General features: G+C 41.8%; 2 protein-coding genes across 2 annotated transcripts; both read left to right on the plus strand.

Annotated features, from left to right (window-relative positions):
- Window positions 1-131: 131 nt before the first annotated feature.
- On the plus strand, window positions 132-10,370 carry LOC112572747 (probable imidazolonepropionase). Its single transcript, XM_025252593.1, is given in 10 exon segments — window positions 132-458; window positions 2,654-2,841; window positions 3,098-3,204; window positions 3,657-3,721; window positions 4,681-4,958; window positions 5,690-5,915; window positions 6,876-6,962; window positions 6,964-7,095; window positions 7,732-7,892; window positions 9,442-10,370. Coding segments are annotated over 9 exon segments (1,311 nt in total). The 5' UTR covers window positions 132-458; window positions 2,654-2,692; the 3' UTR covers window positions 9,548-10,370.
- Window positions 10,371-11,286: 916 nt separating this feature from the next.
- On the plus strand, window positions 11,287-13,032 carry LOC112571452. Its single transcript, XM_025250432.1, has one exon. It carries the CDS (start codon window positions 11,577-11,579, stop codon window positions 12,489-12,491), a length of 915 nt encoding a protein of 304 aa, XP_025106217.1. The 5' UTR covers window positions 11,287-11,576; the 3' UTR covers window positions 12,492-13,032.
- Window positions 13,033-17,867: the final 4,835 nt, after the last annotated feature.

Below are 17,867 nucleotides of genomic sequence, written 5' to 3' on the forward strand. Positions count from 1 at the left end.
TATAGGACATGATAGCTTCATAGAAACTTTGCCATACACGGTCAAACATTCGTCCATATTTGTCGAGTTAAGAATAGCCTTTACAGTGTATTATTTACTGTGTCCAAAATGTATTCGTGCGTGCGTGCGTTTGTCCGTGCGTGTTACATTTTGAGTTGCAAGTACATATGGACATAGTCTTACAGTTGAGACAGACCATCGCTGATCTGAATGTACGACCACGCCAACAGCCTTGAAAGCAAGAGGTCAAAAAGGTGAAAATTCTGACCTAAAACAGAAATGGATAAGATAACGCCAGCTGTTAACAGGTCATCGTTTTATTGTACCTTTTATCTACTGATAGGCTGAGCGATTGTAAGAACTCAGTCCTACACCTCGCAAAGTGAAGTCGTTTGGTCACCTCTAGCATCGACCCTCGCCCTCTGCATCCGCAGTCACCTGCTCGCGATTTCACAAAGGTACGTACCTATGCTGTGTAGGGTGTACAGTGAACAGTACTCAAACTCAATCCGTTCAGTGAACTTTATATCTGCATGGGTACCCTCGTTAGCCATTAAACAAACTAAGCTTAGGGCACCAAGGAAAGGAGATTCCTGTTCATCACATTTGTTATTTATTTTATATTTTTCTAGTTGTCTCGCCTAGTCATCTAGTCTTATCATATCTGGTGTGTATGACACGTGTGTGTTTGTGTCCTAGTTAGTATTAAAGCCACTACCTGGACACATACCAGCTATCTTTGTATACTAAAAACGAGTTTTAAATTTTTTTCTTCACCTTCTCTTACTGAGCATCAGCAATTGACATGGAGGCTCTGGGGGACATCGTTATTAAATCAAGCTACTGGCACCAGCTGCCCTATCAACAGGCTTGCGATGAAATGAATTGCATTCGACATTTCAGTTTTTTAGTCAAAATCTTCTAGCTACCTCTTAAAAAAGGCTTGTAAGGTGAAGCCGATGAAATGTCCATGTCGTGCTGTCATGCAGAAGCAATTTTTTTTAAGTCACGATCGTTTTGTGTTTTCGTGCAGTCACGTGGAGCAGGAAATATCCTGTGCCAGCTGCAGGGTGGTATTGCCATGTATCTGTTTACACAATTTTTCATTCATTCACAGCTGCGTGGTTCTCTGAGTCATGTTGGACCATGTGCTGTGTGACTAATCTCTCTGAGTCATACATAACTGTATGGGGCGTTACAGTGGTTTTTGCATCATTTTATGTGACAGCATACGACAGGCTGGATATATATCAGGGTTACCAACTATTACTTTAAAGGTCTAGTAGAACAGTATTTTCTTTTTCTAATGGCTGGCTAAAGCTCCTTCAATCTGAGTGAATGTTCCCCCATCCGTTCTTGAGACACAGCTATACAAACATCACCATGCACAGAAAGAGGTCAACAGGACATAATGATTGTGCATGAATATACTTACTACCTCCAAAGCTGAGACCATATGATAATCAGGGATATCTGTGTACAAACATGACGTCACATGTGTGATCTCTATCTGTGCATGATGAGTTTTTGGCAGGCGTGTGTGAAGGCACTGACATACATTTAGGGAAACAGCGTTTAGTACTGAGATTTACTCAGTCTTACAAAACAATTTGCACTCCACTAGATCTTTAAGTCCATGGATTCACGCGGTATATGTGTCAATTGTTGGATGCAGACGATTCTACGTGATAAAGTGCTCGTGAGAGCAGCTTACTCCATGAACGGTACGGACAGCGATAATAATTAGATATCGGCTACGATTACATTACAGTGGAATGAGGTTAACAAGTCCCACTTTTTTTCTGCTCCATAAAAATGCTGTTGTATCAAAACTGGTTTTTAGTTGGTAAAAGCAGCTCTCTAACTCAGTGGTTTTTCGCTGAGACTCCTGGTTTCATCAGCACACACACAACCACACACACTCTTGCGTCCTCACACACATACACGTACGAGTACACAAGAACACACACACACGCCCACATAACACATCTACGTCTCTCACTTCCACTCAAAATTGTGAAGGGCACCACTGGAAAGTTTAGATTAAATTTAAGAATTTAACAGTCGCAAAAATTGAAAAGCTGTACTAAGTCACACATGTCTTTTGGGTTTCATTGACAGCAGCTTTCAGAATACAGTAAAGTGTAAAACAGTAATACAGTAAAATAGTAAAGAGAAAACACGCACCTCGACACGTCCATGATCATTCTTCTAAATAAATTTTATTGACTTTACTGAAAGTCTAACGTCGACTTCCCATAAAATATTATTGTGCGCATGATTTGAACAATGTTGGCCAAAGCAGCAGTATAATAACTGTGGTGGTGGTGGTGGTGGCGGTGATGATGATGATGATGTTGATGATGATTACAACGACGACGACGTCAATATACCGCTAACAGTGCAAATTATGATGCACTTAGCGAACTTCCAAGCTTATGAAAGAAAATGGGGCTTACATTAGTAACAAAAGGACTCTACTTTTAATTTCCTATTTCCTGTCGTCTGGTGACTCATAAAACTATAATTGGCGCGATCCAGACTTGTTGAATGCCTTCTTTAATTTTTTTTTCTATGTGTTTTATCTTTACAAAACACTCGCTCTAATTCCATCACGTTGATCTTTTTTTTGCTGTGCTGTGTGTGTGAAAAGAGCAAGACAGTATTGGAACTGCAAGAGTCATATAAACAAATGGCGGGGTCACGTCACAGACTTCTCGTCAAGCACGCTCGGCAGGTCGTGCAGGTGAGCAGCACGCGCCAGACAGTCAAGTGCGCTGCCGACATGCAGCACCTTAACATCCTGCAGGAAGAGGGAGACTACTCCATCATGGTGGGGAGGTAACTATGTAAATCACATTAGCCAAGAAAAAGATAAGCACTTCTGCCTGTCCGCATTCTGCTTACCATCCACATTCCCTCCTTTCTTTCTCTCTCTCACACACACATCTTTTCTCCATGCTATCCTAATGAAGAATAATGAAGAATAAAAATTGTGCGAATGGGAGCGCGCGTGCAGGCGCGCTCAGACTTAATCACATTTGTTTAGATAAATATTTTCTTATGCTTGAAAGTCTCTCCTTTAATTCCAATACAGCGATGGACTGATCCTGGACATAGGTCCAACCAACGAAATAGAAGAAAAATACAACGGTGACGTCATCGATCAAGTCATTGACGCCAGCGGAAAGTGCATCATTCCCGGTACTTCACCCTTTTGAACACATATCCTGTCTCGCCTCGCCGAAGAATGTAAACTCTCTCCAGAAGGAAGGAAGTGGTAGCAGTTGAATGATGTCATATTGTTGTGGTTATGTGAACAGTATTTCAGTCATTTAAAATGAACTTTAAGCGAGTGAACTTTCAAGAACGCAACGACTTTTCACCGTGTGGAACCGCCACGTGACATCTTTTGTACGTCCATCCATCTATCCAAATGTCCGTATTTTATGTCCGCCTTCGGACCTGTCTGAATGCTTCTTCATTTCTTTATTTTTCCTGTGCCACATCCTTTGTTTAAATCTGTCTCGCGAGCATTGTTACACCTCTTTAGTTCCAGTTTATGGAGTGTGTTGTGTAAGAGGTCATTAGCTTCCCGCGGTGAGTGTTACAGGTGAGCCAAGCTTTACAAACTGCTACACGTGCAACTGTTACAGGCCTCGTGGATGCGCATACACACGCGGTGTGGGCCGGAGATAGGGTGCATGAATTTGCAATGAAGGTCAGTCAGGCTGACGGCAACTTCTTCTCAATGTTTTTGTTTGTTTTTTCTTTCTTTCCTTCTTTCTTTCTTTCCTTTTTTTTCTTCTTTATTTCTTTATTGTTTTTCGTTTATTGTTTCTTTTTTATTTTGTGGTGGTTGGGGGCTGTTGCTTGGACGATTTTGATACGATCACTGTCATGGCCCCTAACTCCCTAAAACCATTTGGAAAGGGATAAGAAATTTTCATGATTAAGATTTGCTTTAAAGGATTTTTCTTTTTTGAGATTTTCTAATGGTAGGAGAGAATTCAGTACAAAACACTATTTGCCCAAATATATATCTTGAGATACGTGTGAGGTATTGTTCCACATTTTGAGAAAATCACTTCACACTAAGCTCAAGCCAGTGATTAAAAAAAAAAGTTTTGCACCGTATACACCAGTAAGGATTCGTATCCACCTGCATCAAAGGCAGCACAGATGTGTTGAAGGAAATTTGGAGAATCGAAAGTGACCTCGGTGCACTTGAGAGGCACTCTGCATCGACTTCCTCCTTGGCGCCCGCTCTGACAGCTTGCTGCACCCGTGTCTTGTCTTCCTTCTCTAACTTTAAGTGGGAGGTCACAGAGGTAAATACAGAAGGATTTTGAAATGAGAGAGCTACTTTCTTAACTGGGTGGTAGACGAGAACAAGCTGGCGGTTGGGATCTTGACTCCCATGAAATATGCACTTGCAGTGTATGAGAAAATGTTTATGCCTTTTCTGTTTTCATTCATCTTCTTCTGTTTCTTCTTCTTCGTTGTCATCATTGTTGTCGTCGTCGTCATCGTCATGTTCGTCTTCTGTTGTTCCTTCTTCCTCTGATATTTTTCTTCTCCTGTTTCTTTCCTTTTTTTTCTTGTTTCCTCCTTCTTCTCCCACTCCCACTTTCTCTCTCTCTCCTCCCATCTCCTATATCAGAGTCGTGCCGTTTTCAGCTAGCCGGAGCAAGCTACATGGACGTCCACAAAGCCGGTGGTGGCATTTACTTCACGGTCGAGCACACCCGCCGAGCCACCGAAGACGACCTCTACGAGCTGCTGCGCAAGAGGCTGCTCAAGATGCTCCGGTCCGGCACGACCCTGGTGGAGGTCAAGAGCGGCTACGGCCTTGACACTGACTCGGAAGTAAAAATGCTGCGCGTGATCGAACGAGCACGACGTAGTCTGCCTATCGACATTTCGTGCACCTTCTGCGGAGCCCATGCTGTGCCCCGGTGGGTGAGATCTCCAGAAGCTCCCACATCGTTGATGTGAAAGCAGTGAAAGAACATAGTGGTGATGGTGGTGGTGATGATGATGATGAGGATGATGATGATGAATTTCACGCTTTTAACAAGCATATTTGCATTTTTTTTTTTTTTGCATTTGCTCCCTTTTTTTCCTTTCTATATGTTTATTTTCTAACCTGACCTACCTATCTCTTGTCGTAAAGTAAGTATTGAATCTGATGTCAATGCATATGTCGAGATGAAATATCGTGGGACGAGGCCTCATTAGTTTTAGTTTATTCATCAAGGATCATGGGCAGCAACTCGCCAATGGACCCTGTTTGGGGCAGCCCTCCTCAGTTGGGTCCATAGTCATATTTCATGTAAAGTTAATATTTCATTCCTGTTCACCTCTGCTGCGCTCCATCAAATCTCTCCACGACTGGTAGTGTAAACTCCTCGCCAGTTTCGGGATGAAATAAATATTTCATTCTGTGATGTTTGTTCGGCGGTCTGGTGACGCAATAGGCAATCACTTACCACCAATACAATCAAGATCAGGTGTAGCTTCAGATCTTGTCCAGGAAACAGTTCTTCTTTGACCGTAACACCTTTCTTCTTGTTTATTTGTAAAACACCAATTATACTCCCACCCTTCACGTTCGACAAAACAACATCAATGACCTGCCGAGAGGAAGCAACTGACGTGCCCACTTTTTTTTTTTTTTTAACCTCAGAGACATCACCCCCGAAGAGGCCACCCGCAGGGTCCTTCAAGAACAGCTCCCGCGAATCCAAGCGCTGACTTCAGTGGGCGAGCTGCACGTGCACAATATTGACGTGTTCTGTGAGGAGGGCGTGTTCAGCGTGCAGCAGTCTCGCGAGATCCTGCTGGCTGGCAAGGCTGCTGGCCTCAACATCAATTTTCACGGCGAGGAGCTACATCGCCTCAACTCCGCAGAGGTAAAAATTTTCATAAAAATGCGATCCGGAGTGCCTGGGAAGGAAGACAACTGAATTCGCTTTACCCCAAGACAAACAGGAAACACAGATATTAACCGAAGCTCACAAAAATATACTTTAAAAAAATACTGTAGGTGTATAGACCATCCAGCTATAGAGTTCCTCCATTTCTCCCGTATAAAAAAATGCAAGTTATCTATCTGAAAAAAAATAAACCTTTACAATAAATCAAACACAATGGTGAACGCACGTGTCACTGTACCATACAAGCGGCCCCCAGCTACATTTCTACCTAATTTCTCGGCAAAAGTGCAGTTTGAATGGCTGAGATTTCTCTGTCCCTCGTGCAACTTCTGCATGCAAAAACAAAATCCACCATCCGTCTCTCCAAACTCACTCTCGTGCTCAGGGCGACATCATCTCTAACGAGCGTTGTCTGCCCCTTAGCCTCTTTCTCTGACACAGCTTCCATGTATCCTTTGGCAGCATCCTCGAGAGCAGATGTGCAGCATCTGCACGATTCGCAAGCACCAGCTGACGTCTAAGAACTCTTTTCTTGATGATATCCGGGGCACTACTATCTTCGCATGCTTTAACTCGCGCCATAAAACGAGATTTTCTCACAAACGAGCAGTGAAACCAGGGGCAACGGGTAACACTCTTGTCCCTATTCTGTCTTGGTCCATAAAAAGACTCTTTTATGCAGCGTTTGCTCCAAGTCTCCTGGTAATACCGTTCGCATGCATACTTGTTTCCATGTAGGACTGCTTTAGAAACACAATGATGAATAAGAGCAACATCAGTTTCCCTGACTGCAATTTTTCTGTAAATCATCTGATGTATGTTTTGTGAATAGATGTTAAAATTTTTAACCATTACTTTAGTTGCGACGACAAGAAAATGATAGCGAATTCACAATTCTTGGTGATTATAATTACGATAATCATTTTCTGTTTCAAGATGGGAGCAGAGATCGGTGCCCTGGCAATCAGTCACTTGGAGGAAGTGTCGGAGGAGGGCATGAGGGCCATGGCTCGAGCAGGTACCGTTGGGCGTGCTGTTGCCCACCACGGCCTTTAACCTTCGCCTCAAGCCACCACCAGCGCGCGCATTGATACAAGAGGGCGTGCCGGTAGCTCTTGGGTCAGACTTCAATCCTAACGCTCATTGTCTGGCCATGGTAATTCCACTTTTAATCGCTGTATATCTGTGAATATAATTCCCGTCCTAATGTATTTCTTTTACCCTCCTCCGTCAGTTTTATTTGTCTGCCCTTCCCCTCTTGTCCCCAAGACATTGAGGATAATGAGTCTTTGTCTCGCCTCCGGTACGTGCTCCTGCTCTCCAGATGTGACACTGACACTGACATTATTCACTAGACTCAGCTGCAGAACAGAAGTACAACATAAACAGCAAACAGTTATCCTTCTGTACATAGTACATTTACCAGCCATAATTTTTCTTTGTCTACGCTGTTCTTTTTTTCTAAGTTTTTCATTAACAGCCCTCTAATCGTTGTTTATATTTGCCACATATAGTTTACTTGGAATTTACCTTGAACATGTGTTGCCAGGAAAGTGAAGTGCAGGAACAGTCCCATTCCTCAAAAACCGAAATTTTTTTATTAAAAAAAATGGATTGTTAATGACTTTATATTTATAGCAAAAGAATTCGTAAGTTTTTGCTGGAAGTGCTTGACAAATAATTTATTGGGGAAAACTACAAATAGAAAGAGAGAAAGAAAGAGATAGTGCGCACGTGTGTGCTCGCAAACCACTTCGGATTCTGTTTTGTTTTTACTAAACTATTTTCGTAGCCGCTGGTGATGAATCTGGCCTGCGTCACACTGCGCATGTCCATGCCGGAAGTTCTGGTGGCCGCCACGCTCAACGCGGCAGCTGCTTTGGGCCGCTCTGACATGCACGGGTCGCTGGAGATTGGGAAACTTGCCAACTTTTTGATCCTTGATAACCCCAGGTAATTTCCATGAAGCTCCCAGGTAATGTATATCTTAATTAACGACGGATATAGCAAAGCAGCGTCTTTCGATAACTCCATCGAGACACCCAACAAAGATTTGTGGCCCTTGAATCACTGGTTTCACCTCCGAAGGTCCAGGCTGGTATCAGTAAATAAATAAATGTGTGCATTAGGGACTATAATTATTATAAAATTATTGTAAGTTGAAACCTTACATATTAACCTACCTACGATTTTGCTGTGGGTTTTCTATATAATCCCCATATTGTCATTGTAGTCATTTTTATTTTTTTTAAAAACCGTCTGTTCTGACGCCGCACGACGTTCTTTCAATAAATACTAAATGCATATTTCAATCAAAAATGTTGGGCTATCCTGAAGCCATATTAAAATAGTTATATAACTGATTTTTGCTCTTCCTTTCTGTATGTCCAGAAAGTAAAGTGACAGAATATTTGTGGCATAAAAAGTGTGATGTGCAGAGCTTTATCTTTCTTTCCTTTGTCTTCTTTTTTTTCTTCTTTTCCTCCTTCTCTCTTTCTTTGTGTTTGTGTGTGTGTGGTCTTTGTACTTCTTTTTGTGTCTCCACTCGTGTCTAACCTGAGGTAAAGATTATTTTTAAACAACTGGGTTCCGTTTATTCCCCGAAATATGAGGGGAAAATTCTGTACTAATTGCAAAACACATGTATTTACTGTCATAGTTCTCTTCTACTTTTTGGGTGAAAAAACCCAAATCATTATTTTTTGCATCGCAGCAAAAGCAGGATTGCTGATTGGCGCACCCCTCATTGGCATTTCTTTCATTGACTGCGATCTTCAATGAAGTCATTAATTAGAATTTAGGTCAAATATACAAGCGGTTTTCTATTTTGCAAAAAAATACAAAAATTCACAACGCATATAATGACAACTGTGTGTTTATTAATGTCATCAATGGGCTGAATTTTAGTCATGATTAATGTTTAACATTCACGTCTGTATTCACAGTAACTTAAAGCCAAAGATTGTGTTTGCAATCGTCAGGGCTTGAGCTTGGCTATTAGCGGAAGAGTGGTCCTTTCGACTGTTTCGACAAACACCCTGATGAGTCAGTCCTCGTTCAGGTCCGACCATTTATTGGGGTAGCGTGTCTGTGAAGTACCTATCGTGCCAGAATGCTATTTAACCTCGTCGTGACGAACGAAGGAAAAAACAAAACAAAACCAAATAGACGCAGGTCAATGCACAAGTCCAAAATGCAGGCGATTTCTATTGTGAACCTTGACTGTAAAGAGAAGAAACTCTTGTTCAGAGGTCATCAGCTCGAGGAATGTAGTCTGATGCCCCGAGCTTTGCTCCAACATGTTTGTGAAATTAGTGAACGAAAAATAGAACTGGTCGATGTAATGTCTTATCAGTATGGCCTCTCAGGTCGAGCTCATCTCTCTCTCCCTCCTCATTCTGCAGTCTCTCTCAGTCACTCTTTCACAGTTTGTTCTCTCTCCTTCTTCACACACACACACAGGGAGAAGTAAAAGAGACTAATGGAAGTCCTTTTGTTACAGATGGGAACACTTGATTTACCAGATGGGTGACCACAACAGTGTGATTAAGCACGTGGTGTGGCATGGTGACATCGTGCATTCAACCCCTTCAATCGACGAGAGCTAAACACTAAGTGCGTGTGCTTTCTACACCCACCCGAAACATCTTGCCATCTCATACTGCCTCATTAGTGCCCGCTGTGTGCTGCCAGATCATTTTACCTAAAACATCAAAAAAGCTAATTTCATTCTAGCTTACAGTGTACCTAAAGTATCAGATATCCCCTGCTGGAAAATTGTTTTCTTTCGTGTAGGCAGTGGTAGGCCGCCGAGATAAAGCACAGTTTTCTTATCGTACTCTGTCGTCTGATTGTGAGAAGGATAAGTGTTGTAAACTTTTTGGTTAGTTCTTGGTTTTGTAGAGAGAGTGCCTCAATCAAGCAGTGATTTCTCATTAAACTTGACAACTCTCTAGTTTTTTCTGTTCTGTATTTTTTAATGTGCTACACAAAAACAAAGGCATTCGGTGATGGCAGCGTGCTCGTAAATATATACATTTTGAGAGTACCTAAGACATTCTATACATAAATGACATAGGAGTGCCGCATGTGCAAAAAACAAATACATTCTGCATTTAAACATTCGAATATTTGGCTCATCTTCGTCACTGGTCGTCACCCTTTGCGAACCGCAATGATCATTTGGTGCAGTAGTCCTCATTTGTTCTCTCCATCTAGGAACTTCGCATCCTTTTCTGCCAGCAGAAGTACTTACTGTTAACCCGCTTGTTCATCTGTGCATCTTTTAAATACTTCCTGCAGAAGGGTGCGAATGAACGGAAGGTTAAAATGGGAAGTTATTCGCCCAGACAGACCAAAATCAAAATAAAGAATTATTGTAAAATTATAACTGCCAGAAACAAAATAAAAGTTTGGGATCATTTTCTTTGAGAGAATTTTCTAGTTGTGATTATTGTGTTATTATTTGTTGTTGTTATTAGTTTTATTCGGTGTATATATCTAGACCAGTTGGGAGCATTTGACTTTAAAGTGTCCCGTGTGACAAAAAAAAAAATCACCAACTTAACTCTCTCATAGCAACACGCCAACCCTAGTTTTTTCAACCTTCTGTCTATTGCCATGCTGGAGCTGAACTGGAGTACGCCCTCCCAAGTGTTAGCGCCTCGGTGTTTTTATTGCACGCAAAGCCAGTTGTGTTGTAAGCCAGCACTTATGTCTGCACTCAGCAACTGACTCTAAAATATCTCTGGTTTTTCGTGTGCCACGAGCTTATCGGCTTATTGATCCTCTCCACTCAATACGGAACGACTGCTGCTCACGGGTTAAAATAAACTGAACATCGAACCTTTCGGAATCACGGCTTCGGACCGTAGTTGGAGACACGGTGCCCTGTCAATCAAAGTCCGTCAGCCATCTTTGAGAATAGAACTCGACGAATGAGTGTCCGTTACTTTTTAAAGACGTTCTTCAACGACATTGAAATCCTGAAAGGATTTGTTCATCTTCCATGACTACAATATATTTATTCCTTTTGGATACGGCGATACTTTTGCTATGTGTGTGCGTGTGTGTGACAGCGCCACTTTCCACACGCGTGTGTGTGATTTTGTGAACTGTGAGAAGTAGGCTTACAATCGACGCTGTGTTGCCAAACACGAAACCTGTCTCTGGGTGGGTTTTTTTTTTTTTTTTTTTTTTACCCATTGATGGATTGTCTAGGTTCAACTTTTGAACTTTTCGCAGGAGTAATACCAGGGTCAACAACGCCGAGTATTGACCGAAAGAGACCGCGAACAAGTTTGTTGCGCAGTTTTTTAGGAAATAAAACAACTGTTTCTTTTTACTTTGTTTTCAAGTTGAGAAAATGGAATAATAATTGCTGCCCAGCGAAATCGGTTTGGGCCAATTATTCAATAAATGTTGTGTCACTTGGTTCAAAAATTCCCTGGTGGTAAAAGAAGAAAACTGAACTGATATGGACGACGTGGGTGTCGTTGGGATATTAATCTTCTACATCATGGCAGCGTTCTTTTTGGTTCTGGAAATGGATGTAAACATCCGGTACTAGTACAGCAGAACGCACTTTTTTACTTGCTCTGTTGCCGTTGGTAGTTGGTGCAGTTGCAGAGGTTGACGATGGCTGTGATGTACAAGACTTCGTACGCTCTCCCCAGGTCTACTATGAGCAGCGCAACGTTGCCGGCCTTCAAACGCAAGCGCATAGAGCAGTGGTGTGACGAGGTAGCCAAGCACATAATGGCGGGTAGCCTCTGCCAAACCGTCATGGATGACCTACCCTTCTACCAAGACAACGCTGCGGATCCCACCTCTCCCAGCACCGACCACACCGCGGCCTCTCGGGGTACGAACGAACTTCAGCTGCCGTCCAGCGGAAACGACACTAGTCAACCGACAACACGAGAGAGCTCGTTGAATACCGTCCTCGGTCGACCAACTCGTGCACCGGAAGTCTGTAGCTGGTCTTTGGGTTCAAGGACGCCTGTCTACAGCCACTACCACGAGCAGCGGCGCAAAGTCGAGCGGTTGGTGCAGGGACTTCCCGTGCATTCGACAGCACGATCCGCTCGAATGCCGCCTGCAAGCCGCACGCCGCTTATCAGCGCAAGCGCGGAAGTCGTGCGGCTAGCAGAAGTCAGTCCACTGGAATCGTGTCATCAGCAGCAAGGACGATCAACCTTCGAGACACAGGCGTCCCGACCTCGGACCAAGGGTCGCCCCCGCATCAGCGGTCTGCAGCGTTCTCCTTCCGAGAATTCGAACTGTTTCTGGTCCCGATCGCGGAGTCCAGCTGCCATTGCAAGTCGCCCTCGTGCAAGTCTCGCGTCCAGGTACGGTCTCCGGTCGTCCGCTGATGTTGTCGTCATCGAGGACAATGCTCGATGTAGCCACAGCAGTAACCTTCTTGGGTCCGGTAAGTTTCTGACTGGAACGTGTGATGCAGTCAACAAGTCACGACCTGGCCACGTAGCCCATCGACAACTGTCGGCGAGTAACCGGGGACAGATGATGACCCTACAAGTGCATCCCTAGTCTTCATTGCTCAGAATTACTGGGCCGTTCAAAGTTACTAATTAAGGACTGCATCAACGTGTACAGTCACTTCTACGCAAAATTCATCCATCTTTCCATTGTGCTGCTTACTCAGTACTGTCTGAGCTAACCGGAAGTTTCTGAAGTGTGTGTCGATGCCTTATCACTGGTTGCACGACAAATACCGACGTGACTCCGATGTTTCGTTCCCCATTCCTTTCATGACTATCTCTGAACTTTAGAAGATTTAGAATTGACTCCTATCCAAGGTCTCTGTTTTTAACATCCGGTTTGACAGCTCTAATATCTTGCGTAGGACATAATGCAAGAATTTGTTGTTACAATTTACAGCTATATGTTTTACTGACATAACGAACAGAGGAGGGAGCTGGCGTGTAGTTCTTATCTAAAAACATTGGAACTTTCAAACTAAAACATTTTTCTTCTAGTGATGAGATTTATGTGAGACATTTTTTGTCAACAGTTGTTGAACAGTATGCTATGTCACCATCTTATCGAAAATACACCTGTGTAAACATCATACAGACTAGATTTGTGTCATTCATTACCAGCTGAGAGGAAAAACATCTGTGTTGAAATAAAATGTAGTAACCTTGGGCAGCAGATGAAAGCAAGCAAGTCTGTCATTCAGAAAGTGTGCGAGCCGGCAAAGAAGTGATACACCAATATTCCATTTAAAAGTTTCTGTCAAGTTTCTTGACATTACATCAAACATTAAAGTCTGTTAAAGCTTCTTTTGCAACATAAAATTCGAAGTTCCTTTCAGGAGTGCTGTCGGTAAAAATCTTACAGCAGTTGTAAACGGACATTTGTTGACTGCTTGACATACACCCCACCGAGAAGGAAGATCCTTACATAGAGCTCTCTACTCCCGAGGTTGTTTTATGATGTAGCTGATATACACCCAGCTTATGCTTGACATCTGAACATTTGAACTCATGTACATCTAATGCAAGACCATGTTTTGAATTTAAAGCCAAGCAAAGTAATGGTGGAACTGAAGACTTCACTGTAATGTCGACGATAAATCTTTAAAATACCACACTTATCCACCATGTCATGACATGTGTTGTAAAGAAGGAGGGCGGAAAAGTTAACTCACACGTAAATCTTCATTAGTAAATTGAGCACTTGCATGTGATGTACGCTCCTGAAAAGTGAGGAGTAGCTCGGTCTAACAGCCACAGAGGTAGGTCTGTAAGGTAAACGAGAAGAGTTGAGAACATTGCTGTACTGAAATAATTTGTCAGTGCTCTGCATGGTTCCTCATGTGTATGTGTGCGTGCTTGGAAAACTCGAAACTGTTCCAAGCTTTGTGCGCGAGTTCATACGTGCATGTCTGTGTGTGTGTGTCTCCGCTGGCATTTTTAAGTGGTTATGAAATGTTTAGGATAGCAGAGGCTTGGCTGGTGAAAAGAAAAAGTCAGCTTAACAGAAGTTTTATGAGCACTTTAGCTGTCTGCTTAGAGTTCATAGATAAGTGCTGTACATCCAGCCCCTGGTGATTAGGAGGACAGACAGAAAAGTACGAATGATTTATGTTACTACAAAATCCTGTAGTCTAGGGGAAGATGTGTGGCAGTATATGAAATAGATGTTGTCATTTATGGCAACCTAATACGATGTTATTCTGATTTTTATATCTACATCATCAACCGTTTGTTTAATGGTTGCATTCCGACTGTCAAGGAGATCAGTCTGAAAGGCGAACCTGGTTTATATCCTCCTCAAGATTCCGACAAAAATTGCTGCATCAAATAACAAATAAATGTGCTATGTGACATACACGAGCTGACGTTTATTTTGAGAGGATCTACAAAAGAGGGTGTATGTGTACTGTAGCTATTGTGGGCGTGAATTGTCTGCGTAAACGGAAAGTTGATCAGTAAAACTACCCGTTAGTTAGTCTTTGGGTGGGTAGATGGGTGTTAATTTGTTGACATTTATTTTTTTCAGCTGGGTGGAAAGTCGTTGTGTTATTGCCGTTTGAATTTTAAAATAATTGTGTATGTATCAGACAAAACTTTTTCTTGTTTCCACTGCCATCATCACCATCACTGCCACCACCACAATATATCTTATTATTCCTCTTTGTGCAACTACTCAATCTGTTCTTTTTTCGAGTGCAGTTACGTTTCCGACCACTGTCTTTAGCTGGTTTTATATAGGACCCAAGAAACTTAAAAAATAAACAAATGCCATTTGACGAACAACGCCCAGTCTCAACTCGCCATCCGTTTAAAAAAAAAAAGACTTCTAGGCGAGAAGCGAAGGTGGTGATATAAAGAAGGTATAAAATATACATATAGGTGCAGTAGAGAGGAGTACTGGGCATGCTAGCCAGTTGTGCAAGTGCCAGAATGTTCGTTTGTTACAACTGCGCTCTGAGATCATGGGTTCGGATCTCGACTCGAGACAGTCTGATGTTTCGCAGTGTTGGCTACGGAGGGTTTTCACCGGATGCCTTTTAGCCCTCCCCACTCACACACTACCACCATCATCTCTTTTGTAGTGCAAAATCACCTTTAGGTGGAAGCACTTTTCTGCCAAAATGAAAATCAACCAACCAACCAACCACAACGAGAGGAGAGAGGCGGGGTTTGTGTGGAGACGATCGAGATAACCACAAACTATTATCACGTCCATGAGATAACGAGCTGAGATAACTCGCTTCTGCTCGTCGTACGTCCAACACTGGCAAAAGCGTGTATTTACGCAAAGACGATAACTGGAAACGCGTTTGTCTTTATCAATGCCGACATGTCGCAAGACAGATGCGTCCTTCTTTGCATAAAAGAATGTTTCTCAAGCATCACTAATTCAAACATTTCATTGGGATGATCAGAAAGGCCTATCTCTTAATCAAACAGGTTAATGAGTGATACCGACATGCAACCACGTTATAGTTACGCTTAGTAAGCTGCAGTTAATATGAAAGGCTTATGTGTAACTTTCCTGTGTCATCCGTCAGTCGTGGTCGTGCTTCAAGTCTCTTATTCTTCTATGGCATTATTTGATCCGGGACGGCGAGCATTAATACCCTGGCCTGATCTTTCTGAAACTGATGCCGCCAGATAAAGACCGGCCGTAATTGTAACCCTCCATATTTGTTCCCCAGTGACAATGTCTACACAGGGAGGGTTTTCTTTTTTTCACGCCGATGTTTGTCTCTCTTTTTAAAGCTTTTGTACAAACCGAATTTCAGATGAGACCCAAGGAAACTGCATGGGATTCTGATGAACTTTACTACTGATGGTTGCAAATTGCCGTATCTCAAAATACCATCGTGTTTTTATTTGTGCGTGTGTGTGTGTGGTGGGGTGGAGTTAAATTTTGCATCACAGTTTCTGTGCTGTCAGCATTCAAGGAGTGGCTACGGTGGCGCACGTCCTTCCAACCGCTCCCTGATATGCCTCCACAAAGAAAATTACATTTTAAAAATCAACTGCTGCACCGAGTTTCGTTATATTTGCAATGAGTATACACATAAGCATTTTTATCCACCCAGATACAAAACAGCAGAAATGTGAGCGCCAGTGGATCATTTCTCTTGTTCTCGTGACGAAGACAGGCGCGGTTACTCGGGAGGAATGCTTGGAATGCTTGCGTTGGCTGGCCCTGACCTGAAGGTTTTCAGTTGCTCCAGCTGCATGAGCAGACTAATGACACATCACTTGTAAAATTGACGATTTAATACGTATATTTCATTCATTTTCACCTCGGGATATATATTTTAGAACAGTCTGTTAAGGCTAGTGGCGATCGCAAGCCCACTATTCGGCAAGCGCATGTGCGAACAACCGGAAGTGAATAAGAAAAGTCTCGATGTCAAACCAACAAAAGGTCCTTAAGATCCAATCCTGTGAAAATTTCACGGTCATTTCAGTATTAGCTGGCCGATTTCGTCTTTCACGACCATGTTCATAACCAGCCTAATAACTATAGGTGTCAGGATATCTGAATGTGAAGGTAAGTGGGTGATTATTTTTACTGAAACGAAGTCCGTAGCGGCGTATCTTTGAACAGAGAAATTTCAATTTATGAATTGCTGTTATTAGCGGGAATAATTTCCACTAATTAATCTTCATACCAACCTCATAAATTCTCACGCTACTTATTGTGACTTTTGCCATAACATGTAATTCAAAATTAAGTTTAGTTGGCATTTCCGTCTGAGAGTGGAATGAAAGGAGACGCTTATCGCTTCCAGTCAGTGGAGTGGTCTAACATGTCGTTTTGAATTTTATTTTCATTGACATGAGGATTTTATGAAATATTTTCTTGCATCATATTAAAAAGCAAAATAAAAAACAATAAGTTTCTCTTGTCCCGTCCTTTTAGTAGGTTTCAGATGTCTAAATAAGTATAATGAAGTAAATGATGATGATGACGATGTCTATTACAATGCTGGAGAGGATGGTAGCCTGTTGTTTTCTTTACTTCCACCCACCCCCCTAATTTCCATCATGATAAGTTTACCAGTATCACTATCATGACTTTAATATCTTTTTGTGCATATCTGTTGCCATTATTATCCAGTCTCTACAGACCAGAAGGTCCACTTTGTATGTCCACTAAATTATAACTTTTGTTACTGTTAAAATCTAGACTAGCCTGTCTTTTAAAAGTACATTTGTCTGGATTACTTTATATAAATGGTTTTTAAAAGGATATTGATACAGAGATATTTTTATTGCCAAAAGAAAAGAGACTTTAAACTGTATTCTAAAAGAATGATATTCTTATCAGTGAGTAATGACAAATTTGCTGCATATTTTGATTTAGAATTTTTTAATTAATAACATCATTGTTATTGCAAAGTAAGGTTGAGATCCTTTTAATTAAGTGAGAAAAGGGTCAAGCACCTTTTGACCTCAATTTCTTCCTTATCACCAGTGGTTAACATTTTAATCAAAAGCCTGTTAGCAACAATGGTGAGTTGGTGTGACCACACTTATCCTGCTTTCAAGATGTTATAAGTGTATTGTATGGTCTGTGTGACAATTTTAGAAAATCTGTGTTAATGATTTAAAGGACATCTGCTTGTAGAAATAGTAATGTTTTGCTTATCCATCTCTTAAAAGTTACATGAAAGAAACAAGTTTGAATCTTTGTAATCTTCAATGACTATTCCTGCATCCTTAAAAAGTAACAAATGTGATGCTGCTGGAAAAATTGCAAGTTATTGAAAGCTGCACTTGGCAAAGGGAATTACAATTTGTCATGCCTGTAGAAAAAGCCTGTACCACCATCTTCCTCTCCTCCAAAAAAAAAAAATGCACTGGACATGAATAAAAATATACATATAGCCTTATCTTAACAATATTTTTGAACATTTATGCAAGTAAGTAATAT

Source organism: Pomacea canaliculata, linkage group LG9 (genome assembly GCF_003073045.1).
Source record: "Pomacea canaliculata isolate SZHN2017 linkage group LG9, ASM307304v1, whole genome shotgun sequence".
NCBI classification, from domain to species: Eukaryota; Metazoa; Mollusca; class Gastropoda; order Architaenioglossa; family Ampullariidae; genus Pomacea; species Pomacea canaliculata.

Excerpts from the sequence above, each read along its gene's own strand:
- LOC112571452 (XM_025250432.1), top strand. The coding sequence starts at position 11,577 with ATGGCTGTGATGTACAAGACTTCGTACGCTCTCCCCAGGTCTACTATG.